This window comes from Periophthalmus magnuspinnatus, chromosome 7, assembly GCF_009829125.3.
Source record: "Periophthalmus magnuspinnatus isolate fPerMag1 chromosome 7, fPerMag1.2.pri, whole genome shotgun sequence".
Lineage (NCBI taxonomy): Eukaryota > Metazoa > Chordata > Actinopteri > Gobiiformes > Gobiidae > Periophthalmus > Periophthalmus magnuspinnatus.
In genome coordinates, this window is record NC_047132.1 from 11,316,226 (window position 1) to 11,337,271 (window position 21,046).

Genomic DNA, 21,046 nt, shown 5'->3' on the forward strand with positions numbered 1-21,046 from the left:
CCTCCCTCTCTATCACTTGTTCCCTGTCGTTCCTCATCTCTGTCCTTGAGCTGTATTTATATAAAGGCACATTTCTATTCTGGTCTTTTCTTTCTGCGTTAAACTAAACCTACAATACACAAAGTACTACTGCTATTACTGGAACTACTACAAATACCTCTACTATAAACGTCTACTGCTACTACTACTACTATTAATACTATTACTGCTACTTCAGGTTCAGAAACCATCCTTCCCCCAATAATACACAGGGATTACAAATACTACTACTATTACTGCTGTAACTACTGCTACTGCTACAACTAATACTGTTACTTCAGGCCCAGAAATAATCCTTCATGTAATAATACACAGGGATTACAAATACTACTACTATTACTGTTACTATATACTTCTACTGCCATTACTACAAATACTACTACTTATTTACATCTATTGCTACTGCTGCTACTACTACTACCACTAAAGGTCCAGAAATTATCCTCTATGTAAGAATGGACTGGGTTTGCAAATACTAATTACTACACATCTACTGCTACTGCAACTATTACAAATATTACTATTCCTACTGCAGTGACTGTCACTTTACTGCAGATACAACTACTACTACTTATATATCTCCAGCCGCTGGGGATTTTAATAAACAAAACAAAGGTCCTATTACTACTACTACTACTACTACTACTACTACTACTACTACTACTACTACTACTACTACTACTACTATTACTATTACTACTGCTGCTGTTTTATTTAGTCATCAGGATGTACAGAATTACTGCACATATTTAGAAATACTACTGATCTATACACTTCAGGCCCAGAATTGTAGCCATACTGTTCCAATACACATAATACTACTAGTACTACTATCTCTACTACTACCACCACTAATACTACTACTACTACTACTACTACTACTACTACTACTACTGCTACAAATATTACCAGTTCAATTACTACTACTTAAAGCCCAGAAATGATAAATGCAGTAATTGAACCCATATTCCAATACACATATTAGAAATACTACTACTACTACTACTCCACGTACTACAGACCCAAACAGGATACACTGAGACTGATCTGAAATAGATTAAGCCTCATGTTATGGATCAGAGCAGATATTTAACACCAGTATCACTCATCCTACACTGAACACAGCGTTCTTCCTCTCTCTCTCTATCTTCTCCTCTCTCTTTCTCTCCATCCTTCTCTCTCCCTGTGCTTCCCTCATTCCTCTCGTCTCAAAGTGCTGGTTGTCGTTTTGTTATTTGATCGTCCGTCTGATCGAGCTCTCTTATCTCCCACAATTCCTTTCACTGCTCCAGCTCATCCGATTCCCGATAGCTGTCTGCCCCCCTCCTCTACCTCCTCCTCTCCTCATCCTCCCCCTCGTTCTCCCCTGCTCATACTCCTTATCTTTCTCTCTCTTTTCCTTCCTCTCTTCCTCGATATCTTTTCCCTTCTCCTTCCCTCCTCACCCTCCTTTTCTCTCCTCTCTCCTTTTCTTTTCTTCTTCTCTATCTCTCTCCGTCTCTCACTCTGTCTCCTTGTCTCTTGTCTCCCTCCATCTCTCTTTCTTCTCTCTGTCTCCTCTGCTCTCCTTCTCATGCTCCTTCTCTTTGTCCTTCACTCTCTCTCTTTCTCCTCTCCTCATCATCTCCCTCCTCCTCCCCTCCTCTCCTCCTCATAATCCTCCTTTTTCTCTCTCTCCTCTCCTCTTCCTCCTCTGGCCTTTCCCTGAGTCTGTTTGAAGAGCCACATGTTATTTTTAGATCCACTTTAGTTGCTTTTTGCTGCTCCTCCTCTCCTCATCCTTTCCCTCCTCCTCCCGTCCTCACGCTCCTTCTCTCTCTCTCTGCTCCTCTCCTCCTCTTACCCTTTTCTCTTTCTCCTCTCCTCCTCTCACTGCAGGAGAGATTGGCAATTCCAGGTCTGAAATCATTCAAATGATTCTAGTGAAGGTGTGTGGAGTTTAAAAACACAGTGGAGCACTTCCTGTATTACCACATGACATCACAAGGTGGAACAGAGTGTTTTCTGTCTGAGAGAAGAGAAAATATATGTATATAATATGGGCCCTTTAAACGATTTGCTTTGACTTGTTTGTAACTCCAGACTGATGTTTTCGTCTCGGTTCCTTGTATCTGGGCTGAATGGCTCCATGTGCCATATATCGTTTATGTGAAGGGCAATTTCACTTTGTTTTTTGTAAAAGTTTTTTTTTTTTTTCATCTTTTAAAGTCAATCCATTTTTATTGTGTTTAGGTCAGATGCTGTGGAGGTCAGTGAGGTCGGCCCATTTCCGCTCTCACTCACCACTTTGATCAGACTCTAGTATAGATCTGACTGGGTAATATCTCCCTCTTTATCCCCTCTCCCTCTTTTTTTGCCTCTCCCTCTTCCTATTTTCTCTCTCTATGTCAATCTCTCCTTCCTTTCTCTTCCTCCCATCTCTCCCACTTTCCTTCTCTCTCCTCTCTCCCCCTCCTCTCTATCTCTCCTCTCTTTCTACTATCTGTCTCTCCTTTCTCTCCATCTTTCCCTCAACCCCCTCTCCATTCTTCTTCTCCCTTTCTCTCCTCTCTCTCTTTCTCTCCATCTTTCCCTGAACTCCCCCTCCTCTCCCTCTCTCTCTCCTCTCTCTCTCTGTCTCCATCTTTTCCTCTCATCTTTTCCTCCCTTTCCTCCTCTCCCTATCCTCCCGCTCTTTCTCTCCCTCTTTCCCTCCTCCTCTTCTCCCTCTCACCCTCACTCTCTCCTCTCTCTTTCTCTCCCTTTTTCCCTCCTCTCCTCCTCTCCCTCTCTCTCTTCCCTCTCTTTCTCCCCCTCATTCCCTCCACCCCTCCTCCTCTCCTCCTCTCCCTCTCACCCTCACTCTCTCCTCCCTCTCTTTCTCTCCTTCTCTCCCTCTTTCGCTCCTCCTCTCACTCTCTCACTCTCTTCTCCCTCTCTTTCTTTCCCTCTTTCCCTTCACTCCTCCTCCTCTCCCTCTCTCTCTCCTCCCACTCTTTCTCTCCGTCTTTCCCTCCTCCTCTTCTCCCTCTCACCCTCACTCTCTCCTCTCTCTCTTTCTCTCCTTCTCTCCCTCTTTCCCTCCTCCTCTCCCTCTCTTCCCTCTCTTTCTCTCCCTCGTTCCCTCCACCCCTCCTCCTCTCCTCCTCTCTTCCTTCTCTTTCTCTCCCTCGTTCCCTCCTCCTCTCCTCCTCTCCCTCTCACCCTCCCTCTCTCCTCCCTCTCTTTCTCTCCTTCTCTCCCTCTTTCACTCCTCCTCTCACTCTCTCCTCCCTCTCTTTCTCCCCCTCTTTCCCTCCACCCCTCGTCCTCTCCCTCTCTCCTTCACTTTGGGCTGGGTCATTTTAAGAGCCGGTCGATAAAGTTCCCGTAAACAGATCGTGTTTCTCTCTGTATTTTCCTGAACGCCCCTCAGGTCCTCAGAGGTTTGGGTTTCTAAAGTTGTACAAAACACGAGGTCCCTGAACACATCACTGACAGTATCTGATACCTGCCCAGACGCTCAAACTGCTGATGTGGACGTGGGATTCTGTTTTGGACTTTATTTTAGCAGTAAAATACAAACTTGTTAAATCCATAGACTGTATGCTCATGGCCGCGCTTCCGGCTCCAATTCACTTTCTATTGAAAAAACGTCTCCTCTCTTTCTGTAACTGCTGGTGTCAGGCTCATTATTTTGGTCTTAAAACGTTTGCATTAACTCGCTCTACATGATCCTGTGGTTTTTATTTCACTATTGTGTCTGTAAATCAGGACATGAACGTTAATAAAAGACAAATGAGGCGCCTTCTTTCCCCGAGGTCACTCCCGCTAGGATTAGCAACAGGTTTGATTGACAGTGTGGTTAAGAGACACCGCTAGCAATTCCAGGAGGCAGGAGTGGCAAAAACTGTGCCTGTGTCTTTAGGCAAGACACTTCACCTACATGGTCTAGTGTGGGTGGAGTGTGTAGATGTAGTGTTAGGCTTGTCACGATAAAAATGACTAATAAAACTTACTTAGTGATAGTAATTTTGATAAAGATCTGAACTGAATTTTGTTTAACAGAAACAATTGAATTAGTTGGATTTTTTTCTGTCTGTTTCTATTTGTATGTTTTTGTTTTGCTCAAATTATGAACGTAGTAAAAATAAACCCTCAGCCTTTTCAGCAGGTCTCACACAATAATACAAAATTTTACTTTTCAGTCCTGTTCAAAAGTGCAGCAGAGCAGAAAGTAGTAGTGAAGTAAAAGTAAACTGTATCCACTTAAAAATGTACTAAGTAAAGTACAAATTCCTCAAATTTATACTTAAGTACAGTACAATTTTTACTTCATTATATTCCACTAGTGCAGTGGTCGGCAACGTCCGGCCCGCGGGAAAATGTTGGCCCTTTGCCAATTTATTTTGGCCCGCCAGAGGATTTTGGACTTTCTTCCGGCATTGATTCTTTAATACTGTCATGATCCGCTCCGTCTGCTCCACGTTTTTCCTCCTGTCCTGCTCGTTCCCTCCCTCACCTGCCGAGCTGGGCTGAGCTCCTGGCTCCTCCTGCGCGCACCTGCAGCTCATCAGAGCGATCACCACCACCTGCTGTGTATAAGAGGAGGCAGGACCAGACACTCAGGGCGAGATCATCTGCGTTTCTACACCCTGTTCAGTGCCGGTTCATCTTCGTTTCATCCTCATCCCGTTCGGTGCCGGATCGTATGTGCGTCTCCACCCAGCTTGCTGGACCGTCTCAGCTCCAGCGCTCCCGGCTCAGCTCCGACCCTGCTTCCACCCTGCTTCCCAGCCCTGGTACTGTCTGTTTTATCTCTGCGTTCCGCGACCCCGGACCCTGGTTAGCACTCTGCGTCCTGCCCTGGTGCTGCCCGCATCGTCATCTCCGCTGCGCTCCACGTTCCGCTCCTGGATCCTGGCCCGCCTCACCTCCTGCTCACCGCCGGATCAACCCTCGAACTGCACCATTTGTCATTTCTTTAATAAATACTGTAAATATTCCCCGAGTCTGCATCCTTTGGTCCGCTACACCCACCGTTACGACAAATACCAAGTTATGTGGGCACTGCTACGGGCATTCCACTGCCCATGATGTGCATGTAACACAACATTAAAAGCAAACAATGAACTGGTGTGTACATACACCTTCACCAGTCAAAATCGTGGCTAACTGTTTTTGGATATCTGGTGAGGCAAGTGTGCAGACTGCGCGCAGCTCAAGGAATGTGCACCAGTTACGCTACAGCCTTCTTGCACTTCTGGGGTTAGTTATTCAAAATTCCCTATTTTATTAAAATAAATCACTTAATCACAAAACTGTCAAAATACTCAGTTTGAAGATTTCTTTTAACCGGGGTGGGGACTTGCTTTTTGTCCGCATGTCAGGTTTTATTGTTCCCGACCTTTGCTCATGTTTGACACAACATAAATCCACTTAGCCATGTCAATTTTAAACATTTTTCATTTACGTTGTGATTTTATCACGATCCTTGCTGCACTTGGCATCATCCAAGTCCTACAGCTCTCCCACAGTCGTGCGTAAAGGTGCAGGTCATTACGGCACCAAATGCGGAGTAAGGAAGCCGTTAGTGCGGTATTACGCACGACTAAAAGCCTGTCGTAGTTTAACCTTCGAGGCAGAGCTAAATCGCAGTGATGGTCACAAGAAGACAGCGTGAGAAAAGAATTTTGATGGAGAGATTTGACGATAAGCAATAATTACGCAGCTTCCTGGTTCAAGTAACCGTCTTAGAAAGATTTTATCCTTGTTTAAATCCGCACATTTTAACCACAAAAGTATTAGTTTCAATTAATATCATGAGACAAAGACCTGAATAAATGAGGTAAAACCTTAAAGTGAAAAGTTTTTCATAGCTCTACCCGATACTGTGCGCCTTTAGTATCCATATTACCATGTTCAACAAAGGCATAATTCTTACCAAAACCATAATAAAAGGAGCAAAAGCTTTTGCCCGAGGATTTTTTAATTGGCTGTTTTAGGTGAGTTAAAATGCATGTAATTCATATTTATGTATTTATAAATATATGTAAGCCAATACCTTTACCATCTGGCCCGCCACCTGTGGGCGCTGAAAAAAATTGGCCCGAAGCCAAGCGAAGTTGCCGACCCCTGCACTAGTGTATGAGACAAATGCAGTATATTTTTTATAGTCAGGGTCAAATGCAGTATAATGTTAGAGTGAGGGTCAAATGCAGTATATTTTTTATAGTCAGGGTCAAATGCAGTATAATGTTAGAGTCAGGGTCAAATGCAGTATATTTTTTATAGTCAGGGTCAAATGCAGTATAATGATAGAGTCAGGGTCAAATGCAGTATAATATTAGAGTCAGGGTCAAATGCAGTATAATATTAGAGTCAGGGTCAAATGCAGTATATTTTTTATAGTCAGGGTCAAATGCAGTATAATGTTAGAGTCAAGGTCAAATGCAGTATAATGTTGTAGTCAGGGTCAAATTCAGTATATTTTTTATAATCAGGGTCAAATGCAGTATAATGTTAGAGTCAAGGTCAAATGCAGTATAATGTTAGAGTCAGGGTCAAATGCAGTATATTTTTTATAATCAGGGTCAAATGCAGTATAATGTTAGAGTCAGGGTCAAATGCAGTATATTTTTTATAATCAGGGTCAAATGCAGTATAATGTTAGAGTCAGGGTCAAATGAGTGTATTTGATTGAACTTCTCTGACTCTTAACCTGGTTCAGCTGAGGTCTGAGGTCTGAGGTCCAGATCCTGTCCCAGATCCCGATTGGCCCTGGTCCAGAGTCCGGATCATCCTCTTTAAGGACATCCTCAGATCTGCACCTTTCGCACCTGCACCTGTCACACCTTGAGGGGAATGTTCAACAGTATGGCATTACACTTATCAATCTCCATGGAGACAAGCAGGTGACTCCACAGTTATAGGTCAGGTTTTTTTCAAGCTATTTTTGATCAATAACAGAATAACACACATGTCTCTGAATAGATGCGGAATAGAGAAGTTTAATGCCATACTGTGGAACATTTCAGGGACAATTAGGCGGCAGAAAAAATTAAAATGAGTTTTTCCACTTAATATTGTAGGTTGATCTAAAGTGTTGACTGTTCGTTGATGCAAATGGCAGTGCAATTCCAGCTCCCACAGATGAATACTGTTGTTGTGTCCTTGGGCAAGACACTTAACCCGCCTCACCCCAGTGTCACTGTGCACCGGTGTGTGAATGTGTGTGTGAATGTGTGTGTGAATGTGTGTGTGGTTCCTTGATGTAAAGCGCGAAGGTAGAAAAGCGCTATATAAAAATGTGACTGACCATTTACCATATTACTGTGCCCGGAGTGAGCCGTGTGTGTGGGAAGTGTCTTGCTCAAGGACACAACAACAACACCACCAGCAGTGCATAGTTGGATTCCCACTGTAACTATGTGATAAGTGGATTTACTGAAGCAGAGAATATTGAAACTAAGGCTTATCCTCCCACTGCTTCAGCCAGTACCGGGGCCGTGGATTATGTGCTTGTCTATAATCTTTTACACACAATGGGATTCAGTGCATTGGGCTCAGGTGACAATAACAATGCAGGAATTCAAACAGGAGAATATGGAGTCCCGTATCACCAATATTGGAATTTTTATAAGAATGAAAAGAAGGAATTTTTATTAGAAGGTCCATTCTCCCGCTGCATTTATCCAACCACAACACAACATCTGGGAGGGCATCTGACACAACACAACAACTGCAGATTAACTAGAGACGTTTGACCTGCCCCCATCTCAGCTAATACTACTGGGATATAAGAGGATGGGAGGGCATCTGACACAGGGATATAGGAGGATATTGTCACTAGTTTTTTACCCCCCTTCGTGTTCATCAATATATTTTTTTTCTTATTTAAAAATCATAAATAATGTGATTCAAATGTCTTCCTCTAAAGTCTCACATTTGCTCCAAACCTCAGATGCCCTCCCATCCTCTTGTATCCCTGTAGTGTTGGCCTTGTCTATAGACCTCTGGATTAAAAAGACCCAAGGTGGACTGACCTTTAGAAACAATTTGATTTAACTGTGACTCACTGCACTGCTGTATATTTTCAACATTTGAGAAAACATGGCTCCTGCTCCGTCTGAAACATGGGTGTGAGGGTCCAGACTCCTCGTTTCTGTATATTTCTTGTGTTTAGTGTGATACGGAACAGTGGACTTGAATCTGGATGTTGAATGTGTCAGATAAACATGGAGAGACGCTGTAATAAAGCTGGCACCAGGCTGACGGAGCAGGTGGAGGAGGTCAAAGGCCGTCTACAAGATCACATCACATGACGCAAATCTGCAGATCAACTGAGAAAATAAAAAGAGGTTTTAAAAAGAAATGGAAAAAAGGCAGGATATGACTGTATGAGACGTGTATGGGACGTGCATGGGACGTGTATGGAGCGTGTATGGGACTTGTATGGGACATGTATGGGACGTGTATGAGACGTGTATGGGACGTGTATGGGACGTGTATTGGACGTGTGTGGAGCATGTATGGGACGTGTATGGGACGTGTGTGGAGCATGTATGGGACGTGTATGGGACGTGTGTGGAGCATGTATGGGACGTGTATGGGACGTGTATGAGACGTGTATGGGACGTGTATGAGACGTGTATGGGGCATGTATGGGACATGTATGTAACGTGTATGAGACTTGTATGGGACGTGTATGAGACGTGTATGGGACGTGTTTGGGACGTGTATGAGACGTGTATGGGATGTGTATGTAACGTGTATGAGACTTGTATGGGACGTGTATGAGACGTGTATGGGACGTGTATGGGACGTGTATGAGACGTGTATGGGACGTGTATGGGACGTGTTTGGGACGTGTATGAGACGTGTATGGGACGTGTATGAGACGTGTATGGAGCATGTATGGAACGTGTATGAGACGTGTATGGAGCGTGTATGGGACGTGTATGAGACATGTATGGGACGTGTATGGGGCGTGTATGGGACGTGTATGTAACGTGTATGAGACTTGTATGGGACGTGTATGAGACGTGTATGGGACGTGTTTGGGATGTGTATGAGACGTGTATGGGACGTGTATGGAGCATGTATGGGACGTGTATGGGACGTGTATGGAGCGTGTATGGGACGTGTATGGGACGTGTATGGGACGTGTGTCTGTGGAGCCGAGCCGGTGTGTGTTTATATCAGACTCACACCAGCCTGTAGAATGTGCTGTGTGTTTGCTAATGCTGCTGTCATTCATCTTTATGTTTAATATCCAAACGTCACTGATGGAGGAACACGGCACAAACATATGAGCTCAGACTTGGGTCACTGGATTTCAGAAGTCCAAACTGGGACACACCCGAGCCGGGATGGTTGGGATGATTAAAACTGTGAGAAGAACATGTAATATTGTTCATTCAGAATCTGAGGGACTTCTGTTGCTGCATTTTTTGCCTTCTGCTCATTTTCAAGCATTTTGTGTAATTTTAGGGAAAGAAAAATGACAATATCTTTCCCTCTTTACTGTTGGCGGGGATCAGATTGTTTAGCCCTGGTTTAGTCCTGGTGTAGACCTTGTTTAAACCTGGTTTAGATCTTGTTTTGACCTGTTTTTATTCCTGGTTTAGACCTAGTTTAGTCCTGGTTTAGACCTGGTTTAGTCCTGCTTCAGTAAATATCTCTTAAATGACTGTATAGGTTATGGTTCTCAAAAGTATCAAAAATCAGATACTAATCGATAATAAAAGTAATATCGAAACTAGATACTCATTTGAGCAGGTGTTGATACTAAAAAAGTCACATTAACAAAGCACAAAATTTGAGCTTTCCTGAACAGTTTTAGTGCCATTTTGAGCTGTATCAGAACAAATATATGACCTCTAAGATAAACAAAGTACTGTTATTTTGTATGTGAAAATTACAGGCACCTAAAATTCCTTACTATCGAAATTAAGTTTGAAATTTTAGCATTGTGACAACACTACCACAGATCCACACACAGCACCTTTATATAACACTTGGGTCTTTAGTGAAATAAAACAGGTCAATGCTGTAAAGTGCCCGAGTCTGTTGTTTGTGAGTTCTGGTTCTGAGGAGATCATGTGACAATATTCAGATCAACACCGATAAACTTAGACAGAACCTGCAGCTCATCACAAACTGAGAATGAGAAAAACTTGCATGTGTCCTCTATCTGCAGGTTAAACCATAGACTGTATATATACATGGACATAGCTAACCTGCTAGCCACCATGCTCCAAATAGGATGTGATCATGGGCACGCTTCCGGCTACATCGACTCCAATTCACTTTACACTGAAAAACTGTGGCCCCTCTGTCTGTAACTGCTGCTGTCAGGCTTATCATTTTGGTCTTAGAACATTAGTATTAACCCGCTCTACATGATACTGGTGTTTTATTTGGCTATTTTGTCCAGAAAATCAAAATATGAACATTAATAACAGACAAATCAGGCGCATTCTTTCCTCAAGGTCATTCCCACTAGTGTTAGCAACAGGTTTGATGGACAGCATTGCTAGGCAAAGCTGGTTTAGCGGGGAGCAGCCTCACTCCGAACCGACTCTTTGGTTGTTATGATACTCACAAATCCAATTGCCCTGATAACTGGTCTAGCCTCAGGAGAGTTGAGGCTAGCAGTCAGATTTCTGTGGACGGGCCTGGTTGTTGTTGTACATTTTACCTGCTCTGACTCTGTTTGTCTCTGTGGTTTCAGATGAGAGCTATGTCAGATGCCCTGGAGCAGAGAGTGAGTGAGGAGGGCTTCGGCTCTGATGAAGGAGAAGAGGCCGATGTGGAGAGTTTTCTTGAGGACAACAGCTCCGAGCTCATGGACCGACTCAGGGAGCTCGAGGTGAGATGAAGTACTCAATGTTGTTACTTAAGTAAAAGTACAGATACACAGGTAAAAAGTTACTCAAGTAAAAGTATCACATGAAAAAATCTACTTAAGTCCAGTTAACAAATGTAGTGGTGTAGAAAGCACAGATACTGCTCTCAAATGTAGTGAAGTAAAAAGTATCCACTGTAAAATGTACTTAAGTAAAGTACAGATACCTACAAATTCTACTTAAGTACAGTACTTTACTACTTGTACTTTGCTACCTTCCACCACTGGTCCCTCTGACTGGACAGAGGCTGAGGATCCCTGTGGCTCTTGTGGTTGCAGCTGATTGAACATGTAGCAGTAACGCCAGCTCCAAGGAAGTAAAACATGAGCAAAGTCAGGTCAGGAAATACGGTGCTCATGTTCAGGCAGTATTCCTCAAGTATTTATTGTAGTCCTAATGAAAGTAGAAGGTTTAAAGTGAGGTTAACTGGCTGTCAAATGTACGGGCTGTGTGGTATATAAGGTAGTGTCTCTTACTACTAAACCAGATCAGTATAAAGGAAGTACACACTCTGACGCAGAAGAGAAAGTCCCAGAAGAGAACTTTAAACAGAATAGTCTAAAGCCACAGAATCCTGTTCATAATCGTGTTCTCTTTCTCAGGCGGAGAACTCGGCTCTGATGTTGGCCAATGAGAGCCAGAGGGAGGCGTACGAGCGCTGTCTGGATGAGGTCAGATAATTTCAATCTTTATTAAACTTTTGTCCCTGAGGAAAAGTCTGAAGCACGTCTCTGTAATTACAGGTGGCCAACCACGTAGTGCAGGCGCTGCTCAACCAGAAGGTAACACTGCAAATGCCTCTGTACTGTCCTCAATAAAACCAGCTGGCTGTGGTAAAATGAATGTGTAATGGTTCAGTTTAAAGCCATAGGCCAGGCAAAGCTATAATAAATTATTCAACAGTACAGTGCTTTGAAACCAGTCAGACTGCTATCTAAATGTGTGTACATGTATGTAGACACATGTATGTAGACACATGTATGTAGACACATGTATGTAAACACATGTATGTAAACACATGTATGTAAACACATGTATGTAAACACATGTATGTAAACACATGTATGTAAACATGTTCTTTCTGGTGCAGGACCTGAGGGAGGAGTGTATTAAGCTTAAGATGTTGGTCTGTGATTTGGAGAGACAGAACAGAGCTCTGTGTGAACTGTTCCAACAGAAACTTCCCAACCACCCCACCACAAACTATCAGGTAAAACTAATACTCAAACTGTGGTGCAGACATCCCCAGGGTTAGGCAGGACAAGTATAGTAACTACAAACTAAAACTAACTGTAACTTTTCATTATTAGGTCAAACAAAGGTTACCAATATAACTACATTTCTGTTTCATCCATACTGAGCTCCCTGACCTCTGACCTTACTTTGGACCTTACCCTTGCTGTGATCTTCTCCTGCAGGTTCAGACTGGACCGCTCCCGGAATGCACAGCTCCTCTGCACCATGAGTCAAAGCAGGAGCCCGCACACACAGAAGCACAAGCCAAGGTGAGTAGGACTGTTAGGAGTGTCTGTGGGTTTTAGAATGATGATGGATTAGGAATGCTGCCATAGCGATTAACAATTTAAAACAAAATATGATCTATTTTGAACGGGAAAAAGGCCTGTAAATGTTGCTCATAACAGGAAACTCGTGAATAGATTGAGATATTTCTATGACTGTTACCTGGCAACCATGATATAAACAAGGACCAAAGCTCACCCGGTTTACCCAATAGTTATTATTTCACTACTAAATATATATCAAGTCTTTTTTTGTTAAATTAATTTTAAAAATGTCAGAAAAATGTGCGTAAATAGACTCTGTGCACAGTAGCGCCCGTCAACCTCTGTTAGCGTCACTACTTCCTGTCCAATTTTATCTCTATCAGGTCGTTGCCGAGTCACGCTAAAATAAATAAATATTTAAAGATCAGGCTGTGGGTGGATGTCATTGGCAACATGTTAAAAACTACACAAATAAAATGAATACCTCAGCAGAGGACTCTTCTGTGTTTAGAAAGAGCCATGTTTGTGTCTTAATGCTAATGCTAATGCAAATTTTGAGGCATAATACATATTAAAAACATCAATACTAACTGAATTATTCTGCATATTAAAAGAATTGGGTAGTTGTTATTTGAAGTGATTAGAATTTTAATAGGTTGTTTATTTTCTTTTCTGACTTAAATAAAAGAGACTGTTAGCTCTGAAACACAGTGAGCTAGCTAGCTTGCTGCTGTGCACAGAGCCTATTGTTCCTGCATTTTGGATGGAATTTTGTTTACTCTTGACATAGCTGGAGGGATTCTGTTTAGAACTCAGTGCAACGTCCTGTAATTTCCCAATTTTTCCCAACTTTTGCCGTGTTATTAACTGATGTGAAACCATGGCGACCTGTTGCGTGTACTTTAAGCATGGTTCCATACAATCACATTCAGGTGTCCAAAGCACTTAAAAATACAAAATATAAGACTTACGACTCTACTGTTCTTTCTCTCTTACACTGCGGTGGATATAAGTGCTTTGACATTTGGCTGGTTTCACTCTTGTTCTTTAAAAAGCTCGTCTGCTTCTAATCGGCTGCAGTCTGTTTCCTGTGCGCACTAACCCAAAGGTCTCCACACCATTCATTGTTTTAATTATTTTGGCAAAACAATACCTCTGTGTCACTGTGTTACGTCCTTCAGTCTCTAAGGGGTCTAATTCTGTAGTTTAGACCTCTACAAACATGTTCTGAAATACATGGGATTCTTGTAAAAGAGTAGTTTAGCAGTTCAGATTTCTTCTCTCAAATATTGTCTGAACCTTGACTTTAAACAAGGGGCCAGTATAACTCTATGGAGATTCACTGTTTTTGCAATGTGACAGTTAAACAGCACATTCCAGTCGTATTACTTTTTACCTCTAGCGTTGACGACTTTTTGTGCCCGTCTCCTCTCAGGTCCTTCGGCCTCAGCACGCCTCTCCCGCCCGTGGCGCTCAGACCTCCATGGACGCGCTGTCTCCATTCTTTAAGAAGAAGGCTCACATCCTGGAGGTCTTGAGGAAGATGGAGGAGACCGACCCGCTCAAGTTCCACCCCTCAGCAGCCAGTCTGTCCTTCTGCGACTACAGCCAGGTGCTCAAGTCCACAGGTGAGACAAGAGACCGGGGACTAGACCAGGACTGGACCAGGGACTAGACCAGGACTGGACCAGGACTGAACCAGGACTGGACCAGGGACTAGACCAGGACTGGACCAGGGACTAGACCAGGGACTGGATCAGGACTGAACCATGATGTAACCAGTCATAAAATAACATCAGATAAATATACTGATCTGATGTAGACAACTATGCTAAATTCTTGTCTCCATGGAGATGTTATTGCTTTGTCTTGAATGAAAAATGTTACGCACTGCAGCTTATAATTAAGTGAATTAATTATTCACAATTACCCAAATCTTTTCCTTTTCAGAAGCCGTCCTGGCCTCAGCCGACCCTCACTCTCTGCAGTGTAAACCCCACCACACCCACACCCACTGCCACTGCACCCGCCCCGAGACAGAGCACCCACAGCTCAACGGGGACGGCGCCCAGTCTGAGGAGGCCACCAAATGTTGCTCCCACTGCAAGAGGAGCCCACCCGAGAGCCCTCCGAAACCATGCAAAAGTGTGTGTGGTTCTGCCAATGCACAGAGAGGAGGAGGAGGAGCTGCGGCCTCATCGGGTGACGGTCCTGTGGGGAAGAGCAGAGCAGGAGCAGAGGCTGTGGGCACCTCCAAACAGAGCTCCAGGACTGACCCTCACCTGCAGCAGAGCGACCCAGGCGAGGAGGCTGGGACTGGGGGAAGAGAGGAGGAACTGGAGGGTACACAGGTAAGGATGATTTTAACATGTGATCATAATGATTTCAAGCATCATAATTCAAACTTTTTATATTTTAGGCGAGCACCCAGCCTCTCTTTTTCATGAGCGCCCTGTTTAAAATACAATACAAACAAAAAACAAATAAAACTAATACATAAAACATTAAAAACATGTGTGGGTGTGCATATAAAAGTTTGTTACCAGTTCATTAAATAGTGATTGTGGCACCAAAGTACATACTTAAAATAAATCAATCAAACTTTATTTATAGAGCCCTTTACAACTCTCAAGGTGGCCAAAGTGCTTTCCAAAAAAAACAACGCGAGATAAGAACATTCAAAACATTAAACACTGAAATAAAAACAAACTGTATGAAATGTTAAAAGCCAGTCTGAATATATACATTTTGAGCCTGGATTTAAAAAGGCCAAAGTCTGTGATAGTGGCAAATCAGGTGGCAGTTTGTCCCAAAGTCTGGACCAGAGACTATTTGAGTTGTGGACAGACAGACGTTCTGTCAAATAAGAAGGAGCGAGGCCGTTAACAAACACTATAATCTTAAAATCAATTCTAAAAGAAACTGGAAGCCGTTAAAGAGACAAAAGGACTGGAGTGATGCCCTGACATCTGGGTAATATTGTAATGTATTAAATGTATTAAAACTCCACTGTGTAACATTTTAGGAAAAATTGTCAAAGGCCTGTATTTGGTCCAGGGCCATGAAGACTCTAAAGGCTGTAACTGACCTATTTCAGTTGTTTTTTTCATTCATGATTCAACAACTGTGAAAATTATGTAATAAATGCCATCTATATCTCTCCACAGGACCCGGACACAGGAGTGGCTGTCCCAGAGGAGCTGACCGGTTTCTCCCCCTCCCCCCACCCCTCCATCGAGTCCGACCCCACCTCCTCCACCCTCATCCCAGAACGAGACACCTCCGACCCCCCTTCTGTCCGCGCCTCCTCCTCCATCAGCCCCAGCTCGTCCTGTCTCAGCGACGTCAAAGCGGTCGCCATCAACTCCCCCTCCAAGCTGCTGAAATTCCTCAAGATCCCAAACATCACGGAAAAATGCCAATCCAATCCCAATGCGTCCGCGGTCCGGTTAAGCCCGCAGCTAACCCGAAATTCCCGAATTCCCTGTCGCACAAATAACTACGAGGTTTACCATTCTCCGGTACCAACGAGGAGAGCGACTACTACGGAAAGGTGTAGGCAGCCTCCACCGCCTCCAACCAGATCGGAATCTTATCCGGCTACGCATTCTGCTCCGACTTCTCCACCGCAATCCGAGGATACGCTTCCAGAAAAAGACTACGCGAGTCCAGCTAAAGCAAAGATGGTCGCTCCTTCCACCAACGCTGCTGCTACTACTACTGCTATTACTACTCCGGCTTCGTTGAAAATCCCGCAAGCAATTCCGCATTACGAGAACATTTGCGACATCCAGACAGGTGTGGCAAAAGGTGGCGAAGTTGGGGTAGAGAAAAGGACAATCCCGCAAATCAAAACGAGCGTAGGAGAACGAAAGTTGGTCAAATCGTTACCAGAATCGGTTTTAAAAGCATCAAATGAACGGAAACAGTCCTCGTCTTCTACGACTGACACCACATCGGACGACGAGGATTCAGATAGTCCAGTCTGGGTCAACCAACAGAGCTTACCCGCTTGTCAACCCTCCCTCAAAGCACAAACGGCTAACTTTGCACGTCCGATTGAGAAGCAAGATTTGAAAGATGGGTTTGTTGGTTCGATTCCCGTGGCAACGCAACCTCCTCCGCCAACAAGAAGGTCCGAAGCGTCGTCCATACCCAAACGACCTGGCGTAGTAGCAGTACGATCGCAAGGGGATCCAAGCCAACACGCCTTCAAAGAGCGGTTAGCTGCATTGGGTAAGCTAAGGAGTTCAGAGGATTTGCAAGTTGGCATGAAACACGTGGAGACTGCAAGTTTTGGTGAAGCTATCGAAGAACGAAATGTCAGGACAGTAGATAGACAACAAGCTACTGAAATTCAAAAAGAGGAGGTGAAGTTTTCAAAATATGCAGAATCGGATGGGAAAAAAGTTAACGAAAGAGGTTTAAAATATGCAACGCCAATGTTTGAACAAGGCATGAAATCTCAGCAAACACCAGCAGGAGGCGCTAAGCAGGAGTTAGCAAAGTCAGACGGTTCCAAAAGTAAAATTGGTCTTCCTTCTCCAATAACAGACGCTCCACAAGTTCTACGCAATAATATTAAATGTCCCGGATCGTTGAACTTAGCATACAATGTGAAAACGACAAGTAGTCCGAACAAAATCCCGCCGAAATCACCATCGAAACCGTGTCCGAGTTCCGTTCAGAGGATGAGCAAGCCGCCCGAAACGCCGAGGTATTCGTCGAAATCGGAAGAACGAACAAAAATTAGCGGGAAGGGCAAGAAAAATCCCATATTTGGAGATAGCTTACCTCCTCCTCCACCTAAGCCACCCGTCGAAATCCAACCGGAGAAGCCAGTGCAACCGGCGACAAGCCCGCAGTCTGCAATCGAGCAAAAAGTTATGAAAGGAATTGAAGAGAATATGTTGAAAGAGCAAGATAAGGTTGTGCAAATCGGGGAGGTGAAACAAAAAACATCCAACGGCATCGCGAGCTGGTTTGGTTTGAAAAAAAGCAAGCTACCAGCGCTTAGTCGCAAAGCTGACGGCGTTAAAGCCAAAGACGAGAAGCGGGAATGGAAGATAAACATACCGTCCGTGGGCAGGGACTCGGTCAAAGTGGCAAGCCGATGTAAGGAAGGTGTGGAGGGGCTGAACATATCGACACTGATGGAGAAAGCGGAGGGTCTTCGGAGGGCTCTGGAGGAGGAGAGGCAGTTTGTGGAGCGACAGAGCAGGGGGCATTCATGTGAAGTGGTGATGGACCAGAGCCAGGGGCAACTCGCTGTCATGTACAGAGGGGGGCGCTCTGACAACTTCATGCAACAGCTGCTCAACAGGTGAGGGGGATGGGGAAGTTAAAATGACACTTTTTTTCAACAGATCTAGTTCATTTTAAAATGTTTGCAGCAATTAGTTTCTCTGTGCTTTTCACAACCAGAGCGGAGTTTTGCCATCAACAGCTAGTATCCTAACAGTGGACTTCCTGATGATCATACAATGGATGCTTTATAATTAGATGCAGACAGTACAAAATATAAAATAAAAAAATATTCAGGGTTTGTGTGTTAAACATGTGTGAATGAAACAAAACACAACTCCAGGTCTGTTTATGATGAGGAAACAACATTATAACATAGATCAGAAAATAGCGTAATATGGGCCCCTTAATATAAAAAACATGACATACTCAGGGTTGCATCCTTGAGCAAGACACTTTTCCTATATGTTCTATGAATGAATGAGTAAATGTATAAATCTGAAATGTTCTAAAGCTGATTTTGTTTTCCTGTTCTCAGAGTGGACGGTAAAGAGGTGGTGTGTCTGCCCCAGCGGCGTCTCTCCTTCGACTGTAAAACCTCCAAACCCATGTTCCATAGCGACATCCTCCACAGCCGGGACGACATGGAAAAGGTACTCAATGAGGCTTTAATACACAAGTACACACTTTCATCTAAAGCAAAAAATGTTTTGATCCCATTTTATTTCATTAGAAATCCTTTCCCATAGTCTTAAATCAAACATATGTTTCTGCTCTATAGTTATAATCTTACACACTCTTGAATCATTATCTTATAATTTGGACATTTTAAATCACAATATTCATCTAAAATGACTTAATAAAAGAAACAAATCCACTGGCTTCCACCTTAAGAAAAACTGCGGTGCCCAATGGGAGCTGACTTCTATGTAAACATCATCACAACAAAGAGCCGTGTAGCTGTCGGCGCCCCCTATGGATAACTGCACATCACACTAGTGAGAAATTGATTTTTTTTCATTTGTAACAAAATGACTACACGATGCTGTTGAATCCTACGAGTAACAATGAATAAGAAAATAAAATTGGAGAACGAAGCGTGTATGTCACAGTGGGCATGTACCAGTGGAGGTGAAAACAGAGTTTAGTGGCAAAATGGCATCTTGAAAATAAGTGCCATCCATCCACCCCATCCATTTTCTTCCGCTTTATCCGGGACCGGGTCGCGGAGGCAGCAGTTTCAGCAGGGAGGCCCAGACTTCCCTCTCCACACACATTTCCTCCAGCTTTTCCGGGAGAATCCCAAGGCGTTCCCAGGCCAGCCGAGAGACATAGTCCCTCCAGCGTGTCCTGGGTCTTCCCCGGGGCCTCCCGGTGGGACGTGCCCGGAACACCTCCCTAGGGAGGCGTCCAGGAGGCATCCGGAATAAATGTCCGAGCCACCTCAACTGGCTCCTCTCGACGTGGAGGAGCAGCGGCTCTACTCCAAGCTCCTCCCGTGTGACTGAGCTCCTCACCCTATCCCTAAGGGTGCGCCCGACCACTCTGCGGAGGAAACTCATTTCGGCCTCTTGTATCTGCGATCTTGTCCTTTCGGTCATTACCCAGAGCTCATGACCATAGGTGAGGGTAGGAACGTAGATTGACCGGTAAATCGAGAGCCTCGCCTTCCGGCTCAGCTCCTTCTTCACCACAACGGACCGATACAGCGACCGCATCACTGCAGACGCTGCACCGATCCGCCTGTCAATCTCCCGCTCCATCCTTCCCTCACTCGTGAACAAGACCCCGAGATACTTGAACTCCTCCACTTGAGGCAGAGACTCACCACCCACCCGGAGAGGGCAAACCACCTTTTTCCGGTCGAGAACCATGGCCTCGGATTTGGAGGAGCTGATTCTCATCCCAGCCGCTTCACACTCGGCTGCAAACCGCCCCAGTGCCTGCTGCAGGTCCTGGCTCGAAGAAGCCATCAGGACAACATCATCTGCAAACAGCAGAGATGAAATCCTGTGGTTCCCAAACCAGGCCCCCTCCGGCCCCTGGCTGCGCCTAGAAATTCTGTCCATAAATATAATGAACAGAACCGGTGACAAAGGGCAGCCCTGGCAGAGTCCAACATGCACCGGGAACAGGTCTGACTTACTGCCGGCAATGCGAACACAGCTCCTGCTCCGGTCATACAGGGACCGGACAGCCCTTAGCAAAGAGCCCCTGAAAATAAGTGATTAAAGATTACCTAAACATGCACGAATCACTCCAAAAACAATGTCAGAGGGTTAATGAGAAGAAACAACTATAACATGGTTAAAAGTTATTAAAAGTCCATTTTGCAGAATATCTAGCTCTGATTTAAACGTGTGGTTTGTTTTTCAGGCGACAGAGAGAATCGCAAACGTCACATCTGATGAGAATCTGGCTGACTCAGTCCAGCACTTTGCAGGTAAGGAACTGTTTATGAGGTAAAATAAGTAATAAGTAAATTTTGTAAAGTATTTCACACAAGTGTTGTTTATTTTTTAAAGTGTAAATGTATTGATGTTGATTCAGAATGATTCATATTTTGGTCACAGTAACAGTAACAACAATAAATCAATTTCTTAGCTTCTCTTATGAATTATTAGCGGGTTTATTTTTATTTGCTCAAAGTTTGCTTTTTGTTACCTTCCAGTCCCCAACAAAACCTTTTACTTCCACGAAATAATAAGGATTTGTGAGATAAAAGTTAAAGCTGTATCGACACCTCTGTTTTTGTTCCTGCAGTGCTTCGATCAGTCGGCTTCATTTATGTTTCTGCAGCTCTTCGATCAGTCACCTTTGGGTTGTTAAAAATACCAGATTCTATTGATGAAGTGTTGTGAGAGGTGCTTTTATGTAAATACTTGTTTTATGCCTTGTGTCTAAACTCGCCTGGGGACTGCAAGATGGAACAGAGAGTGCAGCTAAATCTGGACCAGCATCTTTTCTCTTTGGGATCAATAGAATCTGTGTACTGTCCTTGTTTTAAATAAATAAATAAAAACAGATCGATTCTACTGAGATCATTCTAGAGTGTCGGGTCAGGAAGGACAGTGGGCGACAGTGGCTCACTCGGCGATTCTTGATGGTCTTGATGATGGAAAACCATTATATAAAGGGAAATGTTTTGGGGTAGCTGACAATGTTAGTGGAAGAAACTTTAAAAAATAAATGTATCTCAACTTACACCATAAAACAGTCAAAAATCCTACATTTTAGACCTCATAGCAACAGGAGCTAACATATTACCGTAGCAACCGTCCCTCCCGACCTGACTGTCTCACACTGACCTCAACAAACTAAGCAAACTTGTTTTTTTTCTGAGTGGTTTTATAGTTTTATAAAGGTGATGGATGTACGGATGGATGGAGG

The 21,046-nt window shown here is 43.9% G+C and overlaps 1 protein-coding gene across 3 annotated transcripts in view; it reads left to right on the forward strand.

Annotated features, from left to right (window-relative positions):
- The window catches only part of LOC117373808 (cyclin-T1), a 75,207-nt gene that overhangs the window by 49,339 nt on the left and 4,822 nt on the right, over nucleotides 1–21,046 (forward strand). For all 3 annotated transcript variants that reach the window (XM_055223232.1, XM_055223233.1, XM_055223234.1), the window contains 3 exons: nucleotides 15,652–17,735; nucleotides 18,195–18,309; nucleotides 20,033–20,099. In XM_055223232.1, coding sequence (XP_055079207.1) covers nucleotides 15,652–17,735; nucleotides 18,195–18,309; nucleotides 20,033–20,099 — 2,266 coding nt within the window. The remainder of the gene's footprint in view (nucleotides 1–15,651; nucleotides 17,736–18,194; nucleotides 18,310–20,032; nucleotides 20,100–21,046) is intronic.